The sequence below is a fragment of the Zootoca vivipara genome, chromosome 10 (genome assembly GCF_965207765.1).
Source record: "Zootoca vivipara chromosome 10, rZooViv2.hap1.1, whole genome shotgun sequence".
Classification (NCBI taxonomy): Eukaryota; Metazoa; Chordata; class Lepidosauria; order Squamata; family Lacertidae; genus Zootoca; species Zootoca vivipara.
This window is the reverse complement of record NC_142593.1, coordinates 62538178-62563764: the sequence shown is the minus strand read 5'-3', so window position 1 is coordinate 62563764 and position 25587 is coordinate 62538178. Positions and strand designations below refer to the sequence as shown.

Genomic DNA, 25587 nt, shown 5'->3' with positions numbered 1-25587 from the left:
CCTGTCTGCAGAGAGCTGAAATCACTAACTCAAGCTACAACATTGAAAACTGTCACGGGTGGGACAGAAAAAGAATTATTAAAATTTCATGGTGTTTACATTAATTAACTGCATTTTTATTATTGATAGGTGTGTTATACTCTAATACATACTCCCACAATAAAACAAACATAACCTATAAATTAGTTTTATCACAAAATAAACTTTTGTACCTTTTGCTGTCACGGGTGGGACACTGAAACAGCATCCCATTCAATAATAAAAATAAAATAGAAATAACTTACCTATTTAAAAATTTTCAAGTCCAATGTGTAGACAAAGTTCTTCACTTTAATAATATACCAACAATGACAACCACAATTTTTGTTTATCTTTAAAAAATAATGCCAACCTAAATGAACAAAATTAAGCTACACAATCAGAAAAGTGATACTGAAACTTCAAGCTCAAATTTCTCATGAAAAAAATAATTTCAAATTCTTTTTTTCTTTGGAATATTGAACTTTAATATGTTTAGTTAATGAAACTATAAGTAAAATAAGTATATTTTAAAAATATTTTTTTGCTTATCAGGCTCATTTTTCATGGAATGGCCCTTTGGTCAAACTCATGTCCGTAGCTTCGAGAACACTGTCCAACCATCTCGTCCTCTGTCGTCCCCTTCTCCTAGTGCCCTCAATCTTTCCCAACATCAGGGTCTTTTCCAGGGAGTCTTCTCTTCTCATGAGGTGGCCAAAGTATTGGAGCCTCAGCTTCAGGATCTGTCCTTCCAGTGAGCACTCAGGGCTGATTTCCTTCAGAATGGATAGGTTTGATCTTCTTGCAGTCCATGGGACTCTCAAGAGTCTCCTCCAGCACCATAATTCAAAAGCATCAATTCTTTGGCGATCAGCCTTCTTTATGGTCCAGCTCTCACTTCCATACATCACTACTGGGAAAACCATAGCTTTAACTATACGGACCTTTGTCGGCTATGTGATGTCTCTGCTTTTTAAGATGTTGTCTAGGTTTGTCATTGCTTTTCTCCCAAGAAGCAGGCGTCTTTTAATTTCGTGACTGCTGTCACCATCTGCAGTGATCAAGGAGCCCAAGAAAGTAAAATCTCTCACTGCCTCCATTTCTTCCCCTTCTATTTGCCAGGAGGTGATGGGACCAGTGGCCATGATCTTGGTTTTTTTGATGTTGAGCTTCAGACCACATTTTGCGCTCTCCTCTTTCACCCTCATTAAAAGGTTCTTTAATTCCTCCTCACTTTCTGCCATCAAGGTTGTGTCATCTGCATATCTGAGGTTGTTGATATTTCTTCCGGCAATCTTCATTCCGGCTTGGGATTCATCTAGTCCAGCCTTTCGCATGATGAATTCTGCATATAAGTTAAATAAGCAGGGAGACAATATACAATAGACAACCTTGTCGTACTCCTTAAGCCTCTGCTTAAAGACCTCCAAAGAAGGAGACTCCACCACACTCCTTGGTAGCAAATTCCACTGCCGAACAGCTCTTACTGTCAGGAAGTTCTTCCTAATGTTTAGGTGGAATCTTCTTTCTTGTAGTTTGAATCCATTGCTCCGTGTCTGCTTCTCTGGAGCAGCAGAAAACAACCTTTCTCCCTCCTCTATATGACATCCTTTTATATATTTGAACATGGCTATCATATCACCCCTTAACCTTCTCTTCCCCAGGCTAAACATACCCAGCTCCCTAAGCCGTTCCTCATAAGGCATCGTTTCCAGGCCTTTGACCATTTTGGTTGCCCTCTTCTGGACACGTTCCAGCTTGTCAGCGTCCTTCTTGAACTGTGGTGCCCAGAACTGGACACAGTACTCCAGGTGAGGTCTGACCAGAGCAGAATACAGTGGTATATCAAATGCATATCAAATCCTCTTGGGCAGTTCCAGAATTTAATACCTCATCAAAATCTACCTTTAAAGAATAATTCTGTAAACTTAACCTATTCTCTATATCAGGCATCCCCAATCTGCGGCCCTCCAGATGTTTTGGCCTACAACTCCCATGATCCCTAGGTAACAGGACCTGTGGTCAGGGAACATGGGAATTGTAGTCCAAAACATCTGGAGGGCCGAAGTTTGGGGATGCCTGCTCTATATTTACACCGACAGCCTCTAACCCTTTCCCTAAAGGATATTAAGTATTAGAATATTTTCCAAGATATAACTTACATTTCCTCCACCTCCTCTTCTTCCGGGTCGCAGAGTATCCCTGTCAGTTTGGCGAGTTCCATAAAGTCCATCATCTTCATTTGCCAATTTATCTATAGTTGGTATGTGTGAGGGACAGGGGATATCGCGAAGTCCCTCCCCTCCTGAGTTCAAGCCCAACACTGACCACAGGGGAAAGCAGAGGGAGCTCTGATTCCAGTGGGGAAGCAGGAAGTCGGGTCCGAGGCTCAGGCAAGGTAGCGGAGCCAGGGTCCCAGGTGGGACAGGAAGGGGCAAGTAAGGGGGGGAGACCCATCCCTCCAACGCCAGAATTACGCAGAAAGAGGAGGGGCAAGAGGATGGGTCTGCCGAGGCTTTTGTGCTGGGGAAAGACGCGCCAAAAGTCATTCGGAGGTTCTGATACCGACTGAACACATTACTCTGTGTAAATAGCAATGAACTTAGCACTGTAAATACGCAGCACCAATAAAAGAATAAAACGCAGAGCTGCGTAGCGTCGTTACTCTGAAGTAGCCTACTCAGGCCACTGTGACAGCAACCTCCGAATCTTTTTGGGCTACTTTGGAGTTGCCGGGATGAGCGTGCCAGAGGCGGAGAAATGGCGGCAGCTCGCTGAACAAGCACAAGAGGAGCTGCAGAAGCTGCATCTGCAGGCACAGGGAGAATTAAAGGCAGCAAAAGAAGAGACTAAGAAGGTCCAGGAAGACCGGCTACAACTTGCGGAACAGGTGAGAGCGCTTCAGGAAAGAGAGCAGCAATTAAGGGCGGTGGCGGTAGACCTCCAAAGCAAGCTAGATGCAGAGAAAGACAAGGCGGGAGGGGCTCCCCAAGTCCAAGTGCTGCCAGGAAGGAGAGCAGGGACCCTTGTAAGCAAGTTCAATGGAGACCCGAGGGAATATCATGGCTTTGAGACTGAGATCGTGTATGCTCTTGAGCTGCACCAGAATGAGTTCCCCGATGATGAGCACAGAGTAGCGTTTATTGTGGAACATCTTACCGGAGCAGCCAGGGAGTGGCTAAGACCATTAATCGCAACCAAGAATCCTTGCATGAAAAATGTTCAACAATTTCTAGAAGGTTTGAGGACGATGTATTCGTCAGATAGTCATTTGGACCAGACTAAGGAGGAACTGCATAATTTACGACAAGGAAATATGACAGTTCGCGCATATTGGGCGAAATTCACCATGCTGGTGCACAGACTGGGGTGGGTTTTGGAGTCGCCTCCTATGCAAGCTGCGTTTTACTTGGGTTTGCACGCGGACGTGAAGGATGAACTCTCGAGAGGTCCAAAGCCCAGTACTATGGATCAGCTGAGCAAAGCAGCTCTGGCGGTGGGGGTGAGGCAGGAATCCCGGTGGAACGACAAGCAAGCGACGCGCGCAAAGCGGGCTTGGTTCCCACGGTCGCAGGAGAAGCCACTCCCTCAACAACCCTTTCAAGCCACGCCTGGAGCCAGCCAGGACCAGGAGCCCATGCAGATTGATAGCGCGCGCGCGCGGGCTTTTCAAACCCCAGCGGCGCCAAGACGCAAGGAGGGAAGGGGCGGGAATTGCTTTCTCTGCAACTCACCCCAGCATCTCGTCAGAGACTGCCCACATCGCAGGGAGTGGCAAGGAAAGGCGGGAACGGTGGTGCCCTCCCCCACTGACGCAGCACCACAGCAGGGAAACGGGAAAGCCTGGCTGCAGGAGACAAGGGGCAGCAGCCAGGCACAGTCAGCAGACAACAGCCCCAGCCCGCCCACCCGCACAGAGAGGTGCAGAGCCAGCCCACCCCTCCCAGAGCAGGAGTGGTTCTAGAAGTGACGCTAACGCTCCCAAATGGCTATCCCCTGACGGTCCTCGCCCTAATTGACAGTGGGGCGTCCGCCAACTTCTTCTCGAGAAGCTTTGCAGAAGAGCACCAACTCCAGCTTTTGCAGTTGGATTTTCCTCTGCACGTGGCAACCATTGACGGCAGGGAGCTGCTGGGAGGGGCCATCACACATCAAACCCCCCCCATGAGAATGACGGTGGGAAGGCACTCAGAGACACTGGCGTTCAACGTCACCACCATCTCAGACCCCCCCATCGTCTTGGGCATGAGCTGGCTGGCGCGCCACGACCCCTCCATCAGTTGGCACCAGAGGTGCATCACGTTTGGGTCGGACTTTTGTCTGGAACATTGCATGCAGCACCAACCAGGGGAGGGGCCTCCGATAGCCACGGTGGCCACCATGCATATCAAAGGGGGTGAGGCAATACCCAAGCAGTACTGGGACCTGCAGGAGGTCTTCAGCGAAGCGGAGTCCGACCACCTACCCCCGCACAGGCCTTTTGACTGCCAGATCAACCTGGTGCCAGGAGCGACGATACCCCCAGCCAAGCTGTACGCCATGTCAGACCAGGAGCTGGAGGATCTGCGCACTTTCATCGACAAGAACCTCAAGCGGGGGTTCATAAGGGAAAGCAAGGCAGCAGGGGGCAGCCCGGTCTTCTGGGTGGACAAGAAAGACACGCAACAGCGCCGTCTGGTGGTGGACTTTAGACGGCTGAATTCGGTGACAGAGCCAGTGGCTTTCCCCATGCCCAGAGTGGATGATCTCCTGACAGCGGCACGCAGGGGCAAGATTTTCACCAAGCTGGACCTAAGGGGGGCGTACAACTTGATCAGGATCCGGGAAGGAGATGAATGGAAAACCACGATGTTCACGCCTCTGGGCTCTTTTGAATATCTGGTGATGCCCTTCGGTTTGCAAGGGGGCTCCGCATGCTTCCAGGCCTTCATGCACCACGTCCTGGGGTCCCTCCTCTTCAGGAAATGCTTGGTCTTCCTAGATGACATCCTTATCTACTCGAATGACCCAGTGCAGCATGTGAAAGATGTCAGAGAGGTGTTGCAACGCCTGAAGGAGAACCACCTGTATGTGAAGCTGGAGAAGTGCAAGTTTCACACCAAAGAGGTGGACTTCCTGGGCTACAAGCTGTCAGACAAGGGGCTGGCGATGGACAAGGACAAGGTGCAGGCCATCCTGGACTGGCACAGCCCCAGGACGCGCAAAGATGCCCAACGCCTACTAGGCTTCGCTAACTTCTACAGGAAGTTCATCAAGAACTTCTCTCGCGTTACGGCTCCCATCACGGACTGCCTGAGAGGCAAGCAGAAGTTCAGGTGGACACCAGAGGCGCAAGCAGCGTTCGAAAGCCTCAAGAGAGTGTTCGCCTCAGACCAAAACCTGTTCCATGTGGTGCAGGACGCGCCCCTACGCATTGAGACAGATGCTTCTGAAAAAGCTGTGGGCGCGATTTTGTTGCAACTGGACGCCAACAGGGAGTGGAGACCCTGTGCCTTCTTCTCCAGGAAGCTGACACAGCCTGAACGCAACTACACAGTGTTTGATAGGGAACTTCTTGCGATCTACGCTGCGTTCCAGCACTGGCGACACTTCCTGGTGGGCGCAAAGCACCCCATCCAGGTGTGCACAGACCACAAGAACCTGGAGTTCTGGAGAACTGCCAGGGTGCTCAACCAGCGGCAGATACGGTGGGCAGAGTTCTTCTCGAACTTCAACTTCTCCATCCACTACATCCCGGGGGAGCAGAATGTCAGGGCGGATGCCCTCTCCCGCAAGCCAGAGTACATGGAGGAGGAGGCGCCACCAGCACCCAGGCACATCTTCCCCCCGTCAGCATGGTCCTGCGGAGCAGCAGTGGTGAGCGAGGCAGAACTCACAGCACTGACGGCAGCGGATGAATTTGCCAACCGCATCTTCAGAGAACTGAGAGGGGGGAGGGAGCAGGCAAAAGACTTTGCAGAACGCAGGGGGCTGCTTTTCTACAAGGGTGCACTCTACCTGCCCACCACCCAGCTGAGACGTACAGTCCTCAAGCAGTTGCACGACAACCCAACGGCGGGTCATTTTGGAAGGGACAAAACCGCCCACCTAGTCATGAGACACTTCTGGTGGCCAGGGGTGCGGGAAGATGTTCGAGACTATGTACGGGGCTGTGACACCTGCCAGCGGGCAAAGGTGGTCAGAGCAGCGCCACCAGGCTTGCTGGAGCCCTTAGCCACCCCACACAGGCCGTGGGAAGTGGTGTCCATGGACTTCATCACAGATCTGCCTTCTTCCAGGGGCAAGACCGCAGTGTTGGTGGTGGTGGACCTCATGTCCAAAATGTGCCACTTTATACCGTGTGCCAGGGCGGTCTCGGCAGAAGAGACAGCCAAACTGTTTGTGGACCACGTGTTCAGACTGCATGGATTACCTTTAAGGGTTATTTCGGATAGAGGCCGCCAATTTGTTTCCAGGTTCTGGAGGCGGCTCATGAACCTCCTGCAGGTGGAGGTCAGCTTGTCGACAGCTAGACACCCGCAGACCAACGGACAGGCGGAGAGGGTCAACGCCATTCTGCAACAGTACCTGAGATGCTACGTCAGCCAGCGGCAAACAGACTGGGTGGATAGACTGCCACTGGCAGAATTTGCCTACAACAATGCGGTGCACGTCTCCACAGGGGTGTCGCCCTTTAAGGCCAATTACGGGCGCGACCTCAGATCTTTCCCAGAGAGGGAGGGGGAGGAGGAGGAGGAGGGCCCACAGGCTGAGGATTGGGCAGAGGAACTGGAGACGGTGCACCAGCAGCTCAGAGAACACTTGGAGAGGGCCAAGGAAGCGTACAAAAGGGGGGCAGATCGCCACAGGCGACAAGGGGAGGTCATCAGGGTGGGGGACAAGGTTTGGTTGTCCTCGGAGGGCCTGCCCACCAGAGGGAGGTGCAAAAAGCTGGCGCCCAGAAGGCTGGGTCCCTTCACAGTCACGCAACAGGTCAACCCGGTGGCATACAGGCTGGCACTGCCAGAGGACATGAGGGTGCATCCAGTGTTTCATAGATCGCTGCTGTCGCCGTACAGGGAAAGCAGCAGGCTCCGAGACAGCGAACACACCCCCGAGGGAGGGGGGGAGAGGGGAGGCAGGGAGCAACTCAATGAAGCCACGGCCATCCTTGATTCACGGAGGGGGGTGGGGGGACTGGAGTACCTCATGGCATGGGAGGACGCTCCGCCCTCCCAGAATGAATGGGTCCCCGCCACTCAGATACAGGAGGAATTCTTGGTGGAAGAATTTCACGCCCTCTTCCCCCACAGACCCAAGCCCTGGCACATGGAAAGGGAGGGGGAGGAGGAGGAGGCACGGGAGAGCAGCTCCCCATGGCGCTGGGAAGCGGAGTTTGAGGAATCGGGAGACGAGATATGGGTGTCACCAAGATCCACCCAGTCAGAGGCAGAAGCAGATTGGCAGCACATTTTTACCCCCACCAGCTCAGACGCCACGGACTTTTTGGGATTCCAGTCCTCCCAGGCGGAAGGGGGGGCCTCGCAGGACTGGGCGGAGGTGTTCACACCAACGGGCTCGGAAAGCACTGAGTTCCTAGGCTTCCAGTCGTCACCGACACCTGGGGGGGACCTGGGGAGGGGAGAAGGGGAGCTTGGAAGGGGGGTGGATGTGAGGGACAGGGGATATCGCGAAGTCCCTCCCCTCCTGAGTTCAAGCCCAACACTGACCACAGGGGAAAGCAGAGGGAGCTCTGATTCCAGTGGGGAAGCAGGAAGTCGGGTCCGAGGCTCAGGCAAGGTAGCGGAGCCAGGGTCCCAGGTGGGACAGGAAGGGGCAAGTAAGGGGGGGAGACCCATCCCTCCAACGCCAGAATTACGCAGAAAGAGGAGGGGCAAGAGGATGGGTCTGCCGAGGCTTTTGTGCTGGGGAAAGACGCGCCAAAAGTCATTCGGAGGTTCTGATACCGACTGAACACATTACTCTGTGTAAATAGCAATGAACTTAGCACTGTAAATACGCAGCACCAATAAAAGAATAAAACGCAGAGCTGCGTAGCGTCGTTACTCTGAAGTAGCCTACTCAGGCCACTGTGACAGTATGTCTTGACTCTTCCAATTCTTCACAGTAGTTGCGGCATACAGAAAGAATGTAGTGTCCCTTGGGGGGGATTTCCTCCCCTACTTCTGTATTCCCAGTAAAAATTTACAATTTACAGAAGTCCACTAAGGGGGAAGTGCAATATCAAACAGCAAGCACTTTCACTGCAGCGCTGGATACAGTACCGGTGCAGTATATGGTTACCTGATAAAGACCACCTTGTATCTCAAAGTAACAATGCTAGCCAATGGCAGTCGGGAGCAGAAGCAGGACCAATGGCCAAGACTTCCTCTCCAGCCTTCCGTGTGATATTTGGGGAAGATGGAGCTCCTTGACAGCTGCCATCCAGAGCAGGAACAGGGCGGTTCCACACTAACACACATGGCAGGTCGCTGACATTTGGGGAGAAGGATGCTAGAAGTTGCCCAGGGAGACTCCTCCATCTTCCTGGCCCAGCTGAGTCTCTGTGCTGTGCAGCTGGAAGAGGATGCAGAATCTGTGGGGTCGGGTCCCTCTTGGAAACAGAAATCCCCCCCTGAATCCTCCAGGAATGCCTGCAGCATTGCACCTGCTTCCTCTAGGGATGCCCTGGGGTGTTTGTAGGAAGGGGATGGGCTGCATCTTCTGCCCCATTCTTGAGGGGAACATGGTTGGCAAAGGCCGAAAGCTGAGGCACCAAAGAGATGACCCCCAGCATCTCCCGGCTCTGCAAAAGTTCCCTTCCCCTGCAGTTGTGCCTTCTCAAGCTGAGGGACAAGTTGGTGCCAAGTTGGTGTCCCCCTTGCTGTGATGGCTGTGTCCACTCAGAGATGTTCTCCTCCCACCTGGGTGGGCCATTCATATCCAAATTCTGTGTGCCTGCAATTGGCCCACAAGGGCTCACTGTGAAGACTCCCTCCCCACATTGCCATTCTGCCTTTTCCCACCCACATCAGTGGGTGGAACACAGCAGAGGGATTCCCGTCCCTCCCATCATCATCATCATCATCTGTCAAACTTCGGGGAATGGGCTTCCTCCCACGTGGCAGTAAATAAGAAGATCCAGCGAAAGGAATGTCTGACCAGTTAGATTCTTTAATAATTACAGGGAGGGGGAAAAGAACATGTCTCCTAGAAATGACGAGTGTTTTCCCAATTAAGGCACACTGCCCGCGTTGCTGACTCTCGAAAATCATTGTACAAAATATGGGTTGAATATAAAGACCTGTTAGAACCAAAAACTCCCGGGTGGACCTCACCAGTAGAAGCCATGAATGGAAAGGAACAAAAATATGGAAAACCATTGGGCAACATACCAAATATTATTAAAAGAAGAAGAGGACAAATTAAAACTAAAAAAATGAAGACATCCAAATGTATGTAAATGATTGGTTCCAATACTTTCAAATAAATGAATATTTGGGTAAGGATAGACAAAAAGGATTGTCTAAATAAATATCAAAACAGGAAGAGAAATTAGTAATTGCAAAAGGAAAATTTATATCCAACATGTACAATCTCCTCCTCGATTGGGAAGTGAAAGAAGAGGAGGTCAAAGCAGTTATGATTCGTTGGGCACAGGACCTTGGGCATAACATACCTACGTGGGATTGGGAACGATTAGGAATGTACGACACCCTGGACTCAGTCATTCAAACAGTTACGCTGAGACTCAGTTAAATCGTCCTGTACCCTAGAGCCCCTCTTTTCAAGTTTCTCTAGATCAGGCTTCCTCAACCTCGGCCCTCCCGATGTTTTGAGACTACAATTCCCATCATCCCTGACCACTGGTCCTGCTAGCTAGGGATCATGGGAGTTGTAGGCCAAAAACATCGGGAGGGCCGAGGTTGAGGAAGCCTGGTCTAGATCACGGAGCCCCAATTGGTGGAACAGTGTGATAGATGGGTTGGAATTAGGTGGAACGAAGGAAGATTTGGGTTTAAATTGCAAGAAAGGAGGGAAACGGCTCACCTAAGTCAATGGATAGTGAAAAGGCCTAAAGTTTGACCCGCAGCAATGCAGAACAGGGGCAGCCACCAGGAAATCCCTGCTCCATGTGACACGCCTCTTCCAAAGGAGGGGTAGGGTAGGGGGGAGACCCTGGCCTCGTAGGATGCAGGCCTTGCCAAGGGGAACCCAAAAGGGATCCTGCAAGAAAGGAAATGGCCTGAAGTTAGACATTGAAATCTAGGCCATTTCCGGAGGCGTTTGAACCCGGTCTAACCTGTGTCCTTTGACTCCAAGTCTGTGCGGATAGAACCCAGGGAGGGGCCTGGAGGGCAGGAAGGTCAGCTGGAAGGGGCTGCTTTCCCCCTTGAAAGCCTGACGCTCTGCAAGAGCCCGGCCCCAGGGAGATCCGGCTGGCCTCCACCAGAGCCAGAGCCTTTCCTGATCGGGTCCAAAGGAAAGAAAGCCCACCTGGGTCCTGCCCCATGGCCTGGCGGAGCTGCTCTGTCTCTTGGGGGAGAGTCCTCCCCCGGCCGGAAAGGCCCTGGCTCTGGGGGATGAAAGCCGGATCTCCCTGGGGCTGGGCTCTTGCAGAGCACCAGGTCCTCCGTGGGGCAGAGCAGGACAGGCGGCCCTGTGGGTCCGAGGCTTATATATATATATATATATATATATATATATATATATATATATATATATTTGATCATTTTATAAAACACAAATTTTCAAAAAACAAACAAATACAAGAATACAGAAATACAAAAATACATAAATACAGACAAAACAAGACAGAAACATATCATCTTCAATCAATTTTTATACTCATTGTCTTTTGGCTTCCCCAATTCCCCACTATCTGATTTTCCTTTTTAGATACATCTGTAGCAGTTTCTATTTCATCTTTTTTACTTTCATCATATAATCACTTTAATTCTTCTTATATTCATCTTTCTACCATATACCAAATTTTCCTACATTTTAAACTCCCATTTTCTCCCTATTGCCTTAACTTCTTTATTTCCCTGGATATTCAAACTCCTAATTTTCAAAAACTTTCCCTACGTATATCTTAAACCTCCTCCATTCTTTTTCAGCTTTATCACTTGTTTGATCCCGAAGTCTTCCTGTCAATTCTGCCAGTTCCATAAAGTCCAGCATTTTCATTTGCCATTCCTGTAACGAGGGCAATTCCTCTTTTTTCCAATATTTTGCAATTAAAATCCTCCCAGCTGTGGTGGCATACATAAACAAAGTGACATCGTTTTTGGGAATTTCTTCCCCCACTATTCCAAGTAAAAAGGCTTCCGGTTTCTTCAAAAATGTATTTTTATAAATCTTTTTCATTTCATTATAAATCATTTCCCAGAAGCCTTTTACCTTAGGGCATGTCCACCACATATGGTAGAATGAGCCAACATCCTCTTTACATTTCCAACATTTGTTGTCACTTTTGTGGTACATTTTCGCTAACTTAACCGGCGTCAAATACCATCTGTACATCATTTTCATTAAATTCTCCTTCAACACAGTACATGCCGTAAACTTCATACCCTTCTTCCACAATTTTTCCCAATCCGACATCATTACATTATGACCCAAATCCTTGGCCCATTCAATCATAACCGATTTTGTTTGCTCATCTTTCAAATGCCATTCTAACAACAAATTATACATTCTGGACAAATTCTTGCTATCTGTCTCTAATAACTCTATTTCTAATTTCGATTTTTCTGATTGGAATCCTATTTTTTTATCTAACTTGAATGCTTCATTTATCTGCACATACTGAAACCAGTCACTTAACCTATCTTTCAATTGTTCATATGGCCTTAACTTAAATTGGTTTTCCACCTCCATCAAAATGTCTTTGTATTTCATCAGCCTATTCTCGTCCATATTTGTCCTTTTAGGTTTCTTTGCCTCAAGCGGCGAAATCCACCTAGGAGTTTTTCTTTCCAACAAATCTTTATATCTAATCCATACATTGAACAATGATTTCCTAATTATATGGTTTTTAAAACCTTTATGCAACTTTACTTTGTCATACCATAAATACGCATGCCACCCAAATGCATTATCATGGCCTTCCAAGTCCAACAAATCGTCATTGTCTAACAAAAACCATTCCTTCAGCCAACAAAAAGCTGCAGCTTCAAAATAAATTTTTAAGTCTGGCAAAGAGAATCCTCCTCTTTCTTTTACATCTGTCAAAAGTTTATATTTAATCCTGGGTTTCTTCCCTTGCCAGACAAATTTAGACAATGTCTTTTGCCACTCTTGAAAACATTTCATCTTATCCACTATCGGAAGGGCCTGAAATAAAAACAACATTCTTGGCAATACATTCATTTTAACAGTTGCTATTCTGCCCATTAAGGACAGTTTCAACCTTGACCATATTTCCAAATCTCTTTTGATTTCATTCCATAACTTCTCATAATTATCCTTATAAAGATTCAGATTTTTTGCAGTCATATTTACTCCCATATATTTCACCTTTTTCACACATTTCAGTCAAATTCTTTTCTAATACTTTAGTTTTCCCTTTATTTAACTTAAAACCTGCCACTTTACCAAACTCTTGAATTATCTGCAATACTCTTACAGCACTGTGTTCAGGGTTCTGCAAAGTTAATACTAAGTCATCTGCAAAGGCTTTTAACTTATATTGTTTTGTACGTACTGTGATTCCTTTAACACCTTCATCACTCCTTATCATATTCAATAAGACCTCCAAGACATAAATAAATAGCAGGGGGGAGAGTGGGCACCCTTGTCTTGTTCCTTTCTCAATTCTTATCTCTTCTGAAACCACATTATTTACAATGATTTTCACTCTTTGCTCAGAATAGATACCATTGATCCCATTAACAAAGTTCTGACCAACCTCCATTTTTGCAAAGTTTCGTTTCATAAAAGTCCAAGAAATATTGTCAAAAGCTTTTTCGGCATCCACAAAAATTAACATTGCTTTGGTGTTTATTTTCGTTTCCAGTCTCTCCAAAATGTCTATTATAATTCTTACATTGTCCTTCATATGCTTTCCAGGCAGAAATCCTGTCTGGTCCTTATGTATCAAATCCTTCAACACCCTTTTCAGTCTCGATGCCAAAATGCTAGCGTATATCTTATAATCCACATTTAATAACGAGATTGGCCTATAATTCTTAACCTGAGTCCTATCCACATCTGGTTTTGGTATCAGAGAGATAAAAGCGTCTTTCCAAGTCTCTGGTGCCTTGCCCCCCCCCTAAAATCTCATTTGCTACCTCCATTAATGGTTGTATCAACCAGTTTTTTAATGTTTTATAGTACTTGGAGGTCAGTCCATCAGGTCCTGGGGCCTTGTCATTTTTCAACTCTTGGATTGCTATTTCAACCTCTTGTCTTGTAATCAACCCATTCAGTAGGTTCTTTTGTTGTACTGGAATTTTCTGTAGTCCATTTTCCTTTATAAACTTCTCTATACCATCTATATCTTCTTTATCCCTTTTATATAGCTGTTTATAATATTTTGTGAAGCATTTCCTTATCTCTGCAGGGTTCTCAATAGATTTTCCTTCATCCATAATCTTTATAATTGTATTCTCCTTTTGCCTTTTCTTCAATTGCCAGGCCAACAGTTTCCCACATTTATTAGCCGATTCAAATGATCTTTGCTTCATTCTTATAATTTTCCATTCGATTTCTTCATTTATTATTTGGGAATACTGTACTTGCAAGGCTTTTATCTCTTTTTGGACTTCCTGACTTTTCGGATTGTCTCTCAACTTTTTTTCCTTTTCTTTCAACTTGTCCAAAATATTTTCCTTCTTCTCATTTCTCGCCTTTTTCCAAATTGCATTCTGCTGGATCAAAAATCCTCTCATTACTGCTTTGCTAGCATCCCAAACCACTCTGATATTCGATCCTTTGTTTAAATTTAATTCAAAATAGTCCTTCAATGTCTTCTGGGCCTTATTGTTTATCTGCTCATTTCTCAGTAGAGAATCATTCATTCTCCATCTAAACGAACCCTGCAGATGTTGTTTTAACTCCATTAATACTGCGTTGTGGTCTGAATAAGTTCTGGGGCATATCTCGCTTTTTGTCACTTTTGGACACAAGTCCTTTGTAATCCAAATGTAGTCCAGTCTACTTCCTGACTTTTGCGAGTCCGAAAAGAAAGTGAACTCTTTTTCCAACGTATTTCTCAGCCTCCATACATCTACTAAATCAAGATTCTCCACTAAATCAAAAAATGTCTTTGGAAGCCTTCCATCATTAGATAGCTTTTGTCTTTGAGTTCTATCCATCATAGTTGATACCGCTCCATTAAAATCTCCCATCATTATAATCTTATAATCCAAATAGTCCAACAACGCAGTATGTATATTTTTAAAAAATTCTGATTTAGCTTCATTTGGTGCATATATTCCCAGTATCAAACACTTTTCGCCTTGCATAGATATTTCCACTGCAATATATCTCCCTGCTTCATCCTTGAACAACAGTTTAGGGTTATATTTTTCCTCTGCGTAGATGACTATTCCTCTTTTCTTAACTTTGTCGGAAGATATAAATTCTTGACCCAATGATTTGTTTTGTAGAATTTTTCTATGAGTCCTGATTACATGAGTCTCTTGTAGACAAATTATATCCAAATTCTGTTTTTTAACCACATGATATATCTTCCTTCTCTTAAAGCATGAATTTAGTCCATTCACGTTCCACGAAAGCACTCTTAGCGCCATCTTATCTTACTCTGTAGTTGGCTCGCCTTCCCCTGGCCCTGCACCTGTTCCCGGTCCTGCTCCTGCAAACAGATCTAAATCGAAAGCTCCTGGTCCTGCCCCTGCTCCCAAATCTTGGCTTCCTCCGATTGGTGTCTTAAAATCCTCCGCGTGGCTTTCCAGGAATCTTCTTTTATCCTCCACCGATCTGATCTTATACTCCTTTTGTTTATATTTAAATGCCAGGCCCTCTGGAAATTTCCACTTGAAAAAAATATTTTTCCTTGTCAAAATCGTTGTCGGATCTGTATATTTATTTCTCTTGGCCAAAAAGAATTTAGGTGTTTCTTTAAATAAAATTATTGAGTGTTGAAGAACTTCAAATTTTTTTTGGTAGTGGTGGCTTAATATCTTATCTCTTTGCTCCTTTGTTTGAAAAACCACTATACAGTCATTCAGAAAATTAGAGTCTTTTTTATTTTTTGGGCCTACTCTGTAGGCCCTCAAAATAGTGGCTTTTATCTCCTCTTGATCCAGACCCCACCAACCAGCAAATTCTTGTGCAATTAAGTCTCTTAAATTTCCTTTTCCCTTCTCCAACTCCGGCAAATTCCTGATTCTTAATTGGTTCTCCTTATCTCTTAATTCCAAAAAGGCCAGCTTTATTTGTGTCTCTTCCTGCAATTTTTCTAGATCTGTTAATTTTGTTGTTTCAATATCTGATACTCTTGTCTGTAATCCAGAGACCTGTGTTTTCACCTCCTGGAGATCTTTTTTCAACACTCCAAATTCCTCTTTGAATTCCTGGAGGCACTTTGTGGTGGCTTTCACCTCTGTAGTTAAGCTTTGCAAGCTCTGCTTGTTTTCTTTCATAAATTCCAGAATCTGTTCTTGGAAAGCTTGATCTCGAGATTCCCTCCTCAGTTGCATTTTTTTCTCTGTGCCCGACATTTCTTTGTTATAAATTTAACCTTTATAATTGCCAAATAATTTGTAATCCACAAGGCAGCTGATGTGCCTAAAATCATACCATCCAGTTCAGATAAATTGTAATCCACACAGCAGCTAATGTGCTCTTAATTCAACAACTAACTGTGAAGCTGGTAAAAATTATAATCCACACAGCAGCTGTTGCACCCTTAATCCCAGAATTAATTGTACTCCAAAAGGTTTATAATCCCTTCAGCCTCTAATGCACCAAATTCTCTTCTTTGCCAATTACTAGATTTTGTAATCCACTCAGCAGCTAAAGTGCTGGACCAGAAGATTTTCCACAGTTAAAGATATTTTGTAATCCACACAGCAGCCAACGTGCTGGAAATCACTTTCATTTTCCACCAACCTTAGAGTTCAATGTATTTGTAATCCGCACAGCAGCTGATGTGCTGGAAAACACCCTCTCTTTCCACAAACAGACTTTCCGGAATTAAAAGTATTTTGTAATCCACACAGCAGCCAGCGTGCTGGAAATTACTTTCATTTTCCCAGGCGGTTTGTTTTTTAAAGTTCAAAATATTTCTGTAACCCCAACAACAGCTGGTGTGTTGGAGAACACACTCACTTTTCACAGGCAGGCTTTCAAGGTCACAAAACCCTCTTAACCCAAACAGCCGGGTAGGCGCTGGGAACCAGTTTCCCTTCTCACAGGCGGAGGTACTTCCCCCCCCTTTCTTTACCTTAAAGAGGTATAGCCAAAACTCTATTAAAATCTATTGCAATCTTCTTCCAACAACTTAACTCAAATAATGTGACAAGTCTTTAATTTCTGAATGAGACAGTTTCAAACCTTCCAGATGGTTATGTAGAGACAAATTTTGCAACTCTTTTGCAACTCTTTTGAGACTTTGTTATACTTCTGAAGAAGTGTGCATGCACACGAAAGCTCATACCAAAATAAAAACTTAGTTGTTCTTTAAGGTGCTACTGAAGGAATTTTTTTATTTTACTTCGATCCAGACCAACACGGCTACCTACCTGTAACCAAAGCCTCTATTGTCTGACAGGTCTGACAGGTCCTCCGTTCAAACAAATGACTGTGCTTCAAAGCTCTTTATTGTTTAATTACTTCCAATGTTCTCAAATGCTCTTAAATAGTCTCCCCCCCCCCACATCTTTAGGGGAGGTTTGACAGCTCTTCCAGGTATGATCTTTACTTCTAATTAGTCTTCGCAGCTTCGGTAACTCCTGCTGCTGCCGCTTCAATCAATAGATAGGGGCTGGCTTCCTTCTTTTTAACCCCTTATCCGTGGCCAAATTTAACTGTCCCAATTAAACTAATTAGCTCCTCTTTAGTACTCACGGTTTATTTAATAAATTCCTTTCGAAGGAAGAATCGTCCGCTGTTGCCAGTCAGTCTTGCGGCTTCGCGCTGTCAAGGAAAGCGCAAGGTCCGTTTGCGCTGCAGCTCCGACCCCCTCGCTCTCGGAGGCTTAAAATTAAGCCCTTCCCGCAGAGGGGGGAGCCCGCAAGATACGCTGCCGAACCACCACGTTCCCAAAAAGCCCCTTTTGGGATTTCTAAGGGCACCCGCTGCGCCGGAGCGATGTGCCCAGTCCTTGACGCGCCAGGTTTCACTCCGCGAGGAAAACCTCGACCGACATGGCCGCGCGAACGACCGGAAGCCGGGGGTCTGAGGCTTTCAAGGGGCAAAGCAGCCCCTTCCAGCTGACCTTCCTGGTACTCCCTTCCGCATCAGAACCTTCCCATGCTGGTGCTCCCTTCCATGGAGGCCCACAGAAGGAGGCAGGCCGCCCCGGTGGTCTTGCCACACTTGGTGCAGCGGCCATTGTGGCCATTTCCTGGCAGGGTGGCGTACTTTCTGAAAAAATTAAAAAAAACAGAGTGCAGCCACTAGAGGTGGGGTGGCAGCAGCAGCAGGCAGCACAGGAGCAGGTGGGGCAGCACCTGTCCATGCTGGTGCTCCCTTCCGTGGAGGCCCACAGAAGGAGGCCGGCCGCCCTAGTGGTCTTGCCACCCTTGGTGCAGCGGCCCTTGTTGCCTTCTGCACCAGCGATCCCAAGTGAGTAGGCAGGAGCAGGTCCCTTTTGGGTTCCTCTTGGCAAGGCCTGCCTCCTACGAGGCCAGAATCTCCCCCCCACCCCACCTTTGGAAGAGGTGTGTCCCATGGAGCAGGGGCTTCATCTTTAGCCCCTGCTCCATGGGACACACCTCTTCCAAAGGTGGGGTGGGGTGGGAGACCCTGGCCTCGTAGGATGCAGGCCTTGCCAAGGTGAACCCCAAAGGGATCTGCTTCTACCTACTCACCTGGAAAGAGTGGCCCAGAAGCCTTGCGGCTTCCTCCTGGCCTCCGTTGTTGCTTGAGGCCTCACCAGGCTGGGGAGGTGCTGCCCCCCCTCCTGCTGCGGATGCTGCGGCTGCAGCCCCTCCTCCGGGCTGATCTTATTATTTTTCTTTTTCGTAATAAAAACGCCATCCTGCAAGAAAGAAAGGAAACGGCCCGCCTAAGTCAATGGAAAGTAATTTCAATTAATATTTATAAAGATAATTATGGGGGAATTATGCAGAACAGGGGCAGACACCCGGAAGCCCCTGTTCCATGTGACACGCCTCTTCCAAAGGAGGGGTAGGGAAGGGGGGAGACCCTGGCCTCGTAGGATGCAGGCCTTTTGAAAGGGATCCTGCAAGAAAGGAAATGGCCTGAAGTTAGACATTGAAATCTAGGCCATTTCCGGAGGCGTTTGAACCCGGTCTAACCTGTGTCCTTTGACTCCAAGTCTGTGCGGATGGAACCCAGGGAGGGGCCTGGAGGGCAGGAAGGTCAGCCGGAAGGGGCTGCTTTCCCCCTTGAAAGCCTGACGCTCTGCAAGAGCCCGGCCCCAGGGAGATCCGGCTGGCCTCCACCAGAGCCAGAGCCTTTCCTGATCGGGTCCAAAGGAAAGAAAGCCCACCTGGGTCCTGCCCCACGGCCTGGCGGAGCTGCTCTGTCTCTTGGGGGAAGAGTCTTCCCCCGGCCGGAAAGGCCCTGGCTCTGGGGGATGAAAGCCGGATCTCCCTGGGGCTGGGCATTGCAGAGCATCAGGTCCTCCGTGGGGCACAGCAGGAGAGGCGGCCCCATGGGGAAAGCAGCCCCTTCCAGCTGAGCTTCCTGGTGCTCCCTTCCGCATCAGCACCTGCCCATGCTGGTGCTCCCTTCTGTGAAGGCCCACACAAGGAGGCAGGCCGCCCCGGTGGTCTTGCCACCCTTGGTGCAGCGGCCCTTGTGGCCATCTGCACCAGTCTTCCCAGGTGAGTAGGCAGGAGCAGGTCCCTTTTGGGTCCCCCTTGGCAAGGCCTGCCTCCTACGAGGCCAGGGTCTCCCCCCCACCCCACCCCACCTTTGGAAGAGGTGTGTCCCATGGAGCAGGGACTTCTGGGTGACTGCCCCTGGGGGGGTTAATCACGGCAGAATCCGCTACCTTTCCCTCTCGTCCGCCTCCCTTAGTCACCTCTCTCTCTCTCTCTCTCTCTCTAGAAGATTTGGAGATGATGGAGGAGAGGGACATCCTAGAGAACATCTTGCAACACCTCCGGTCCCCTCCCCAGGTGTGTGAGATGCAGGGTGGATTTAACTGAAATCCAATGGATTCAAATCACTAGTCAGTAAGACTTGATTGAAATCACATTTTTACATTCTTGCTGGTATAATCTTAATATTTATAACCAGGTGAAGGTTTCATTATGGGAAGAATAAATTTTCAGAGTAGTTTTTACAGTTATACAAAGAATTTCTGATTTGGCTATACTGTTAGAAATGCATAACATTCCTTTTTTTAAATAATATTTTTATTGATTTTATAAAAGATACATAAAGAAAGAAAAATAAGAGAGAAAAAAATACAAAAACGATAAAAAGTATAAAAAACAAAAAGAAAGAAGAAAATATAAAAACATCACATAATCTTGTTAACATCTTATCATCGACTTCCCCGTCCCCCCTGCCCGACTCTTTTTTTCTCTCCCTCTTATACAGCTTTCGCAATACTCATGAATTATTAAACAATTACAATTCTTAATCTTACATCACTACTATTATTTGTTCAAACTTTGGTAACCCTCTTAACTTCTTCTAATTACATCCTTTAGCCTCTAATTTCTCTCTAAGAAATATATCGTATTCCCAAATCCTCCCTCTTTATAAATTTTTACAATTCTTCTTAATTCTTCCCCCTTCCTCTCCTGGGTAGCAGTTCCCTCAGAACCACCCCCAGATCCGTAATCCTTAGACCTTGAACCTTAATCCTTTCCAATTCTTAAACTTCATAAGCCGTCCTTTAAATAATACTTCACAAAAAATACATTTTTACCCCACACCCTCCTTAAGCCACTCCATTCCAGACCATTCTCCACTTTTCCCCTTTTGTTGTTTTAAGTGCTCAGCCTGTCTCCCTCCCACATCTTCATTTTCCTTGTCCCCCATTATCATGAAACTTCTGACTGGATTGTGTCCCTCTTCTCTCACTAGAGAGACACCAAACCAGTCCCAATCATCTTTTTCAACCACAATTTGATTGTCTCTAACTGAGGTCTGGCCTCCCTCTCTCACTGACAGGCCAGAGCCCCAGACTTCGTCCCAATCTGGAGAGTCTTGAATCCAACAAAAGTCCTTCTCTGCCACTCTCACTGGTTGCTCTTCATCCGACTGCTCCTTTTTTTCTTCTTCTTGAAAATTTTCCTTACAGTCCTGTTCTTCCTCCTGCGCTTGTGGTTGTAGATTTTCCACTTGGGGCTGTAAAATCCCCACTTGGGGCTGTAAAATCCTATTGGGATTACACAGTTCTTGAGTCATTTCTTGGATAAAATCCAAAATCTGTTGCGCAGTGATCTCTTCTGACTGCATGTCGGTTGTTTTGTCTAGCTGAGTTCTTTGTCTTCTCGTATTACACCAAGAGACATGTACGTTAGTTCCCAGGGTGTTGCTATTGTCTTTTATTTATTTTATCCAAAATAAAGGCTCTCTCTTTTTTTTTAACATCCAAAGTTCAAGGCTTCTTAATTCTCAAAGTTGCCTCAGAATCACACTATGTTGTAACCATACATCCAAAGTTCACCAATATTGATACATAAAGGCTATTTTAAGGCTACAATCTTTCCCCTTGTTTCCTCCCGGCTCCGCTGGTAATGGCTTCCAGAGTCCCGCTCCCAGGGTCCGGGGGGGAATCGTTTAGCCTCACGACGTTCCTTGCAGAAATCCCAGATTAAAATCCTCTCTTCCCTTGGCTCTGCCGCCTAAGGGAAGGGCTCAAGTTAACTTTCTTAAGAGAGTTATTGTCATTTCAAAAACACGGCTGCAGGCTAGTTAGCTGTTGCTTGAAATATCGTGGGGGGGGGAGCGACCTCCGTTCCCTTGTAATTTAAACTCCCCTCCCGTGTCCAAATTTAAGTCTTTCAAATCAAGTCTTATTCCTTTACTCACGGTCGAATTCTATTTTTGAAGGTATCTGCCGCTCCCTTGTCGTCGGATCGGAGCTTTCCGCCATCCAAGTAGCACTGGACCCAAGGCTCTGTCACGTTCTCTCTGCTCTCGGCGCCCCCGACATGGGGGCTTTCCGGGCAGCGAATCGTGACTAAATGGGGCACAGCTGGGAAATCCAAGCCCCCAGAACGCACAATCTGGGGTTCTACGGGTGGTCGCGGCGCTCGCACGACTCTCCCCCTTCTTGGTGGCGGTGGGGGTCTCGGAGACCGAGACGATCCCCGCCGATCGACAATGGCGGCAAACCAGAAGTGAAATGTATAACATTCCTATGAGGGATTGGGAACGTACCCTATGGCCCCTCTTTTCAAGTTTGTCTAGTTCAGGCTTCCGCAACCTCGGCCCTCCCGATGTTTTGAGAGTACAATTCCCATCATCCCTGACCACTGGTCCTGCTAGCTAAGGATCATGGGAGTTGTAGGCCAACTCCAACCCTTGTTATTTATTTTGACTTTAGAGACACTCTTAATTGCACTAAGAAAAGACAAAGAGATAAGAGGAATTAATTTTGGTTCAATATGCTACAAAACAAAAGCATTCGCCGACGACTTAATTATAGTTACGGAATTACCAAAAGAAAGCATCATGAAAGCATTAGTTAAGATGAAATAATTTGGAAAGGTTTCAGGATTCAAATTAAATAAAGATAAATCCAAAATGATAACAAAAAATATGAATGAAAAGGACAAGGAAGAATTAAATAGGCAAACAGGAATTAAAATTGAAAATAAAGTTAATTACTTGGGAATATGGATCTTGAACAAAAACACAAATCTGCTCAAAGATAACTATATTAAAAAATGGAAAGAAATTAAAGAAAGTATGGCCAAATGGAATAGATTAAAATTGTCAATATGGGGGCGAGTGTCAATGATAAAGATGGTGGTGTTACCAAAACTAATGTTCCTTTTCCAAAATATTCCAATAATCTTAGGCTTAAGACATTTTAAAGACTGGCAGAAGGACCTAGCCGACTTCATCTGGCAAGGGAAGAAAGCTAGAATAAAAATGGAAAATCTAAGGAAAATGGAGGATTTGCGCTCCCGGACTTGAGGAGATACTATGAAGCGGCCTGCTGGAGCTGGCTTAAAGAGTGGATGCTTCTAAAAAATACTGAGATTCTAAACATTGAGGGCTGGGATAAAGTATTTGGGTGGCACGGTTACCTAATATACGGGAAGGCACAAATACACAAAGGATTCAAAAATCATATTTTAAGGAAAGCCCTGCTTGAAGTATGGAAAATAACTAAAGATAAGATTATAGATAAAATACCTGGATGGATCTCACCAGTCGAAGCAAACTCTATGTTGAGATGCAACAGGAAAAAAATCTGGCCAACATACAGTGAATTGATAGAGAACAAAAATGGGAACACCAGTTTGAAAAAATACGAGGAACTAAAGGTATTAGGGCTAAGCTGGCTAGAATTTTTCCAATTGAAAGCCACATATGAGAAAGACATTGAAACACAAGGGATCAACGTAAAAAAAAGTAACTTTGAAAAAGAAATACTGTGCAGTGAGGACAAAATTATAGCCAAATTGTATAAGTTATTAGGTAAAGTAGAAAAAGAAGGGGAAAAGGGAAAATGGATGCAAAAATGGGAACAAGATTTGGGCTACAAGATATCTTATGAAAATTGGAAAAAATTCTGGTCAAAAGATATTAACTTTACTGCCTGTTATACGTTAAGGGAAAATTATATAAAGATGCATCACAGGTGGTACATGGTCCCGGAAAAATTGGCGAAAATCAATAAATCCATAAGTAATAAGTGCTGGAGGTATCTGAAGAAGTGTGCATGCACACGAAAGCTCATACCAAAATATAAACTTAGTTGGTCTTTAAGGTGCTACTGAAGGAATTTTTTTATTTTGCTTCGACTCAGACCAACACGGCTACCTACCTGTAACAAGTGCTGGAGGTGTAATGAGGGACCGGGAAGCCTATTCCATATATGGTGGACCTGCCCTAAGATCAAGAAATTTTGGGAAGCAATCCATGAAGAAACTTCTAAATTACTAAAAACATCATTTACAAAGAAAGCAGAAATGTATCTATTAGGTATTATAAATAACTGTCTAACCAGTGAAAAAGTAAGTGTTTATATGTATGCATCAACAGCTGCAAGACTTCTAATAGCCAGCAATTGGAAAAGCTCAAGAATCCCAACAAAAGGAGAATGGGTTGACAAATTATGTGAGTATTTAGAACTGGCTAAGTTGACAGATTTAATCCATCGAAAACCCAAAGACAAAATTAAAAAACAATGGGAGTGTTTAAATGAATATTTAGGGAAACAAGACACGGGAGCAAAAATCAGGCTATGCTTAGACTGACCTTGTTGGAAACAGAAAAGGGATTGTGTATGAATGTATATAGCAGAATTACCTTACAATGACTATTATGGAAAGACAGGGATATATATGTCAAATAATAACTGTATGAAGTAGCGGTGGAAGTTGTAGCATACCTTAGAGGATATTATATAATGTCCTCGTTCCTTTCTTCCTACTTTTTTCCTTCCTTGTTCTCCTCTCAACTCTTCTTACTCTTCTTCTTTTCAGTTTATTCTCTTTCTTTATCCTTTCCGTTTCTTTTACTGTCTTATTTCCTTTCATATTTATTGTAGATATTTAGGTAATGACAAGCGTGTGATAAATGATTGAGCAATAGTTTAATAATAATAGTTTATGTATAGCTTGCCTACTATGTAACAACACATCAGTTTAATGTTGATGTTTTATATATATTATTTTCTTGTTTGTTTTGTTTTTAAAGTGAATATATCAATAAAGACTTTTTTAAATTTAAAAATAAAATAAAATGAAATGGTCTGGATTCCAGGTCTAACTTCAGGCCTTTTCACATTGACTTAGGTGGGCCGTTTCCTTTCTTTCTTGCAGGATGGCGTACTTTCTAAAGAAATGGCGCAGGCGCAGGAGGGGCAGCAGGCGCAGGAGGGGCAGCACCTGCCCATGCTGGTGCTCCCTTCCGCATCAGCAGCGGAGACCCAGACGAGAAGGCAGCCTCCACCCCCCCCCCGGTGGTCTTGCCACCTTTGGTGCAGCGGCCCTGGTTGCCATCTGCACCAGCGTTCCCAGGTGAGTAGGCAGGAGCAGGTCCCTTTTGGGTCCCCCTTGGCAAGGCCTGCCTCCTACGAGGCCAGGGTCCCCGCAGGACCCTTCAGAGGCTGCAATTCAGTGGCAAGCAAAGTATACAGAAATATAAAATAAAAATGGGCTATTAATGAAAGGGCCTGTGCTGTGCTGTTTTTCTTGCAATTATTTGTATGGTAAAATATTCTAATTTGTATACACATACACAGTTTTAATTCTATCAGTGTTGAATTGCTCTTTAATTGTAGATTTCCCCGCCTGCCCCCAATGTTCTTAGCTTGTCTTATTTTCATCCGTAAGCTGCCTTGAGTCCCCGTCAGGGAAGTAAATATAGAATCATTCTAAAAACAATTTCAAGCTGGGCATTTTGGTTTCCGAAATACATTGCTGGCAAGAGAGGAAGCCCCCCCCCCCAGGTGAATCAAGCATGAAAGGTGTTGTAGAAACTGGATGAATTGGCTTTGTTTACGTTGTCCCAGGCCAGTGAGCAAGAGGCTCCTTTCCACTGACATCATTTCCCCCCTGATGTTGTCACAATGCTGTGACCTCATGTCTCCTCCTAGCAATGCTGGGGATGAGGGGCTGTCTCCTGGGGGAGTTTTGTAGGTGTCGAGGAGTTGGAGAAGAAAGGTAAAATCCCATGGGCTTCCTCTGGTAGAATGTGTCTGGTAGAATGTGACATGAGTAGAATGGGTCCTTTGATTTAAAATGCATCTCTGGGCTGTTTGTGGGCCCTACCTGGTGTTTTGACATGAGTAGAATGGGTCCTTTTATTCAAACAAATATCCTTTATTAGGCATATCAAACCACACATTATCACATGAAATTTATATACAAATTATACAAAATACAGACTCAGTTGAGCAAGCCTTATCCCAGTCAGTTCCTTAACTCCAGGAAGAGTACAGATATATATAAATCCTTCAGCCGAACACTGCCGCATCACCTGCCGATTCAGGAGCACTAACTCTCTTTGTAATGGCCCAGCCTTTCTGCATGGACAGCACTCAGAAATTCAGCTACGGCTGTAGTAATTTGATCATCCCTGTCCGATAGTTGGACCTGAACAGTTGGTAGCTTGGAAATCAGCCTATTGAGTTGCAAGGCCTCTAATATTTGTCTTCTGGCATGAATTCCAAATTCACAAGAAAAGAAAATATGCTCCAAAGTATCAGGTTCCTGTTTACTACATTTGCAGAGGCGCTCTGATTCTGGGAGAGCCAAATATCTTCCTCTCACCATCATCAAGGGAAACATC

The 25587-nt window shown here is 45.8% G+C and overlaps 1 protein-coding gene across 1 annotated transcript in view; it reads left to right on the top strand.

Annotated features, from left to right (window-relative positions):
- The first annotated feature begins 18478 nt into the window (after window positions 1-18478).
- The window catches only part of LOC148684498 (maestro heat-like repeat family member 5), a 439917-nt gene continuing 432808 nt past the window's right edge, over window positions 18479-25587 (top strand). Inside the window, exons 1-2 of the mRNA XM_088652738.1 lie at window positions 18479-18512; window positions 19207-19277. Coding sequence (XP_088508864.1) covers window positions 18479-18512; window positions 19207-19277 — 105 coding nt within the window. The remainder of the gene's footprint in view (window positions 18513-19206; window positions 19278-25587) is intronic.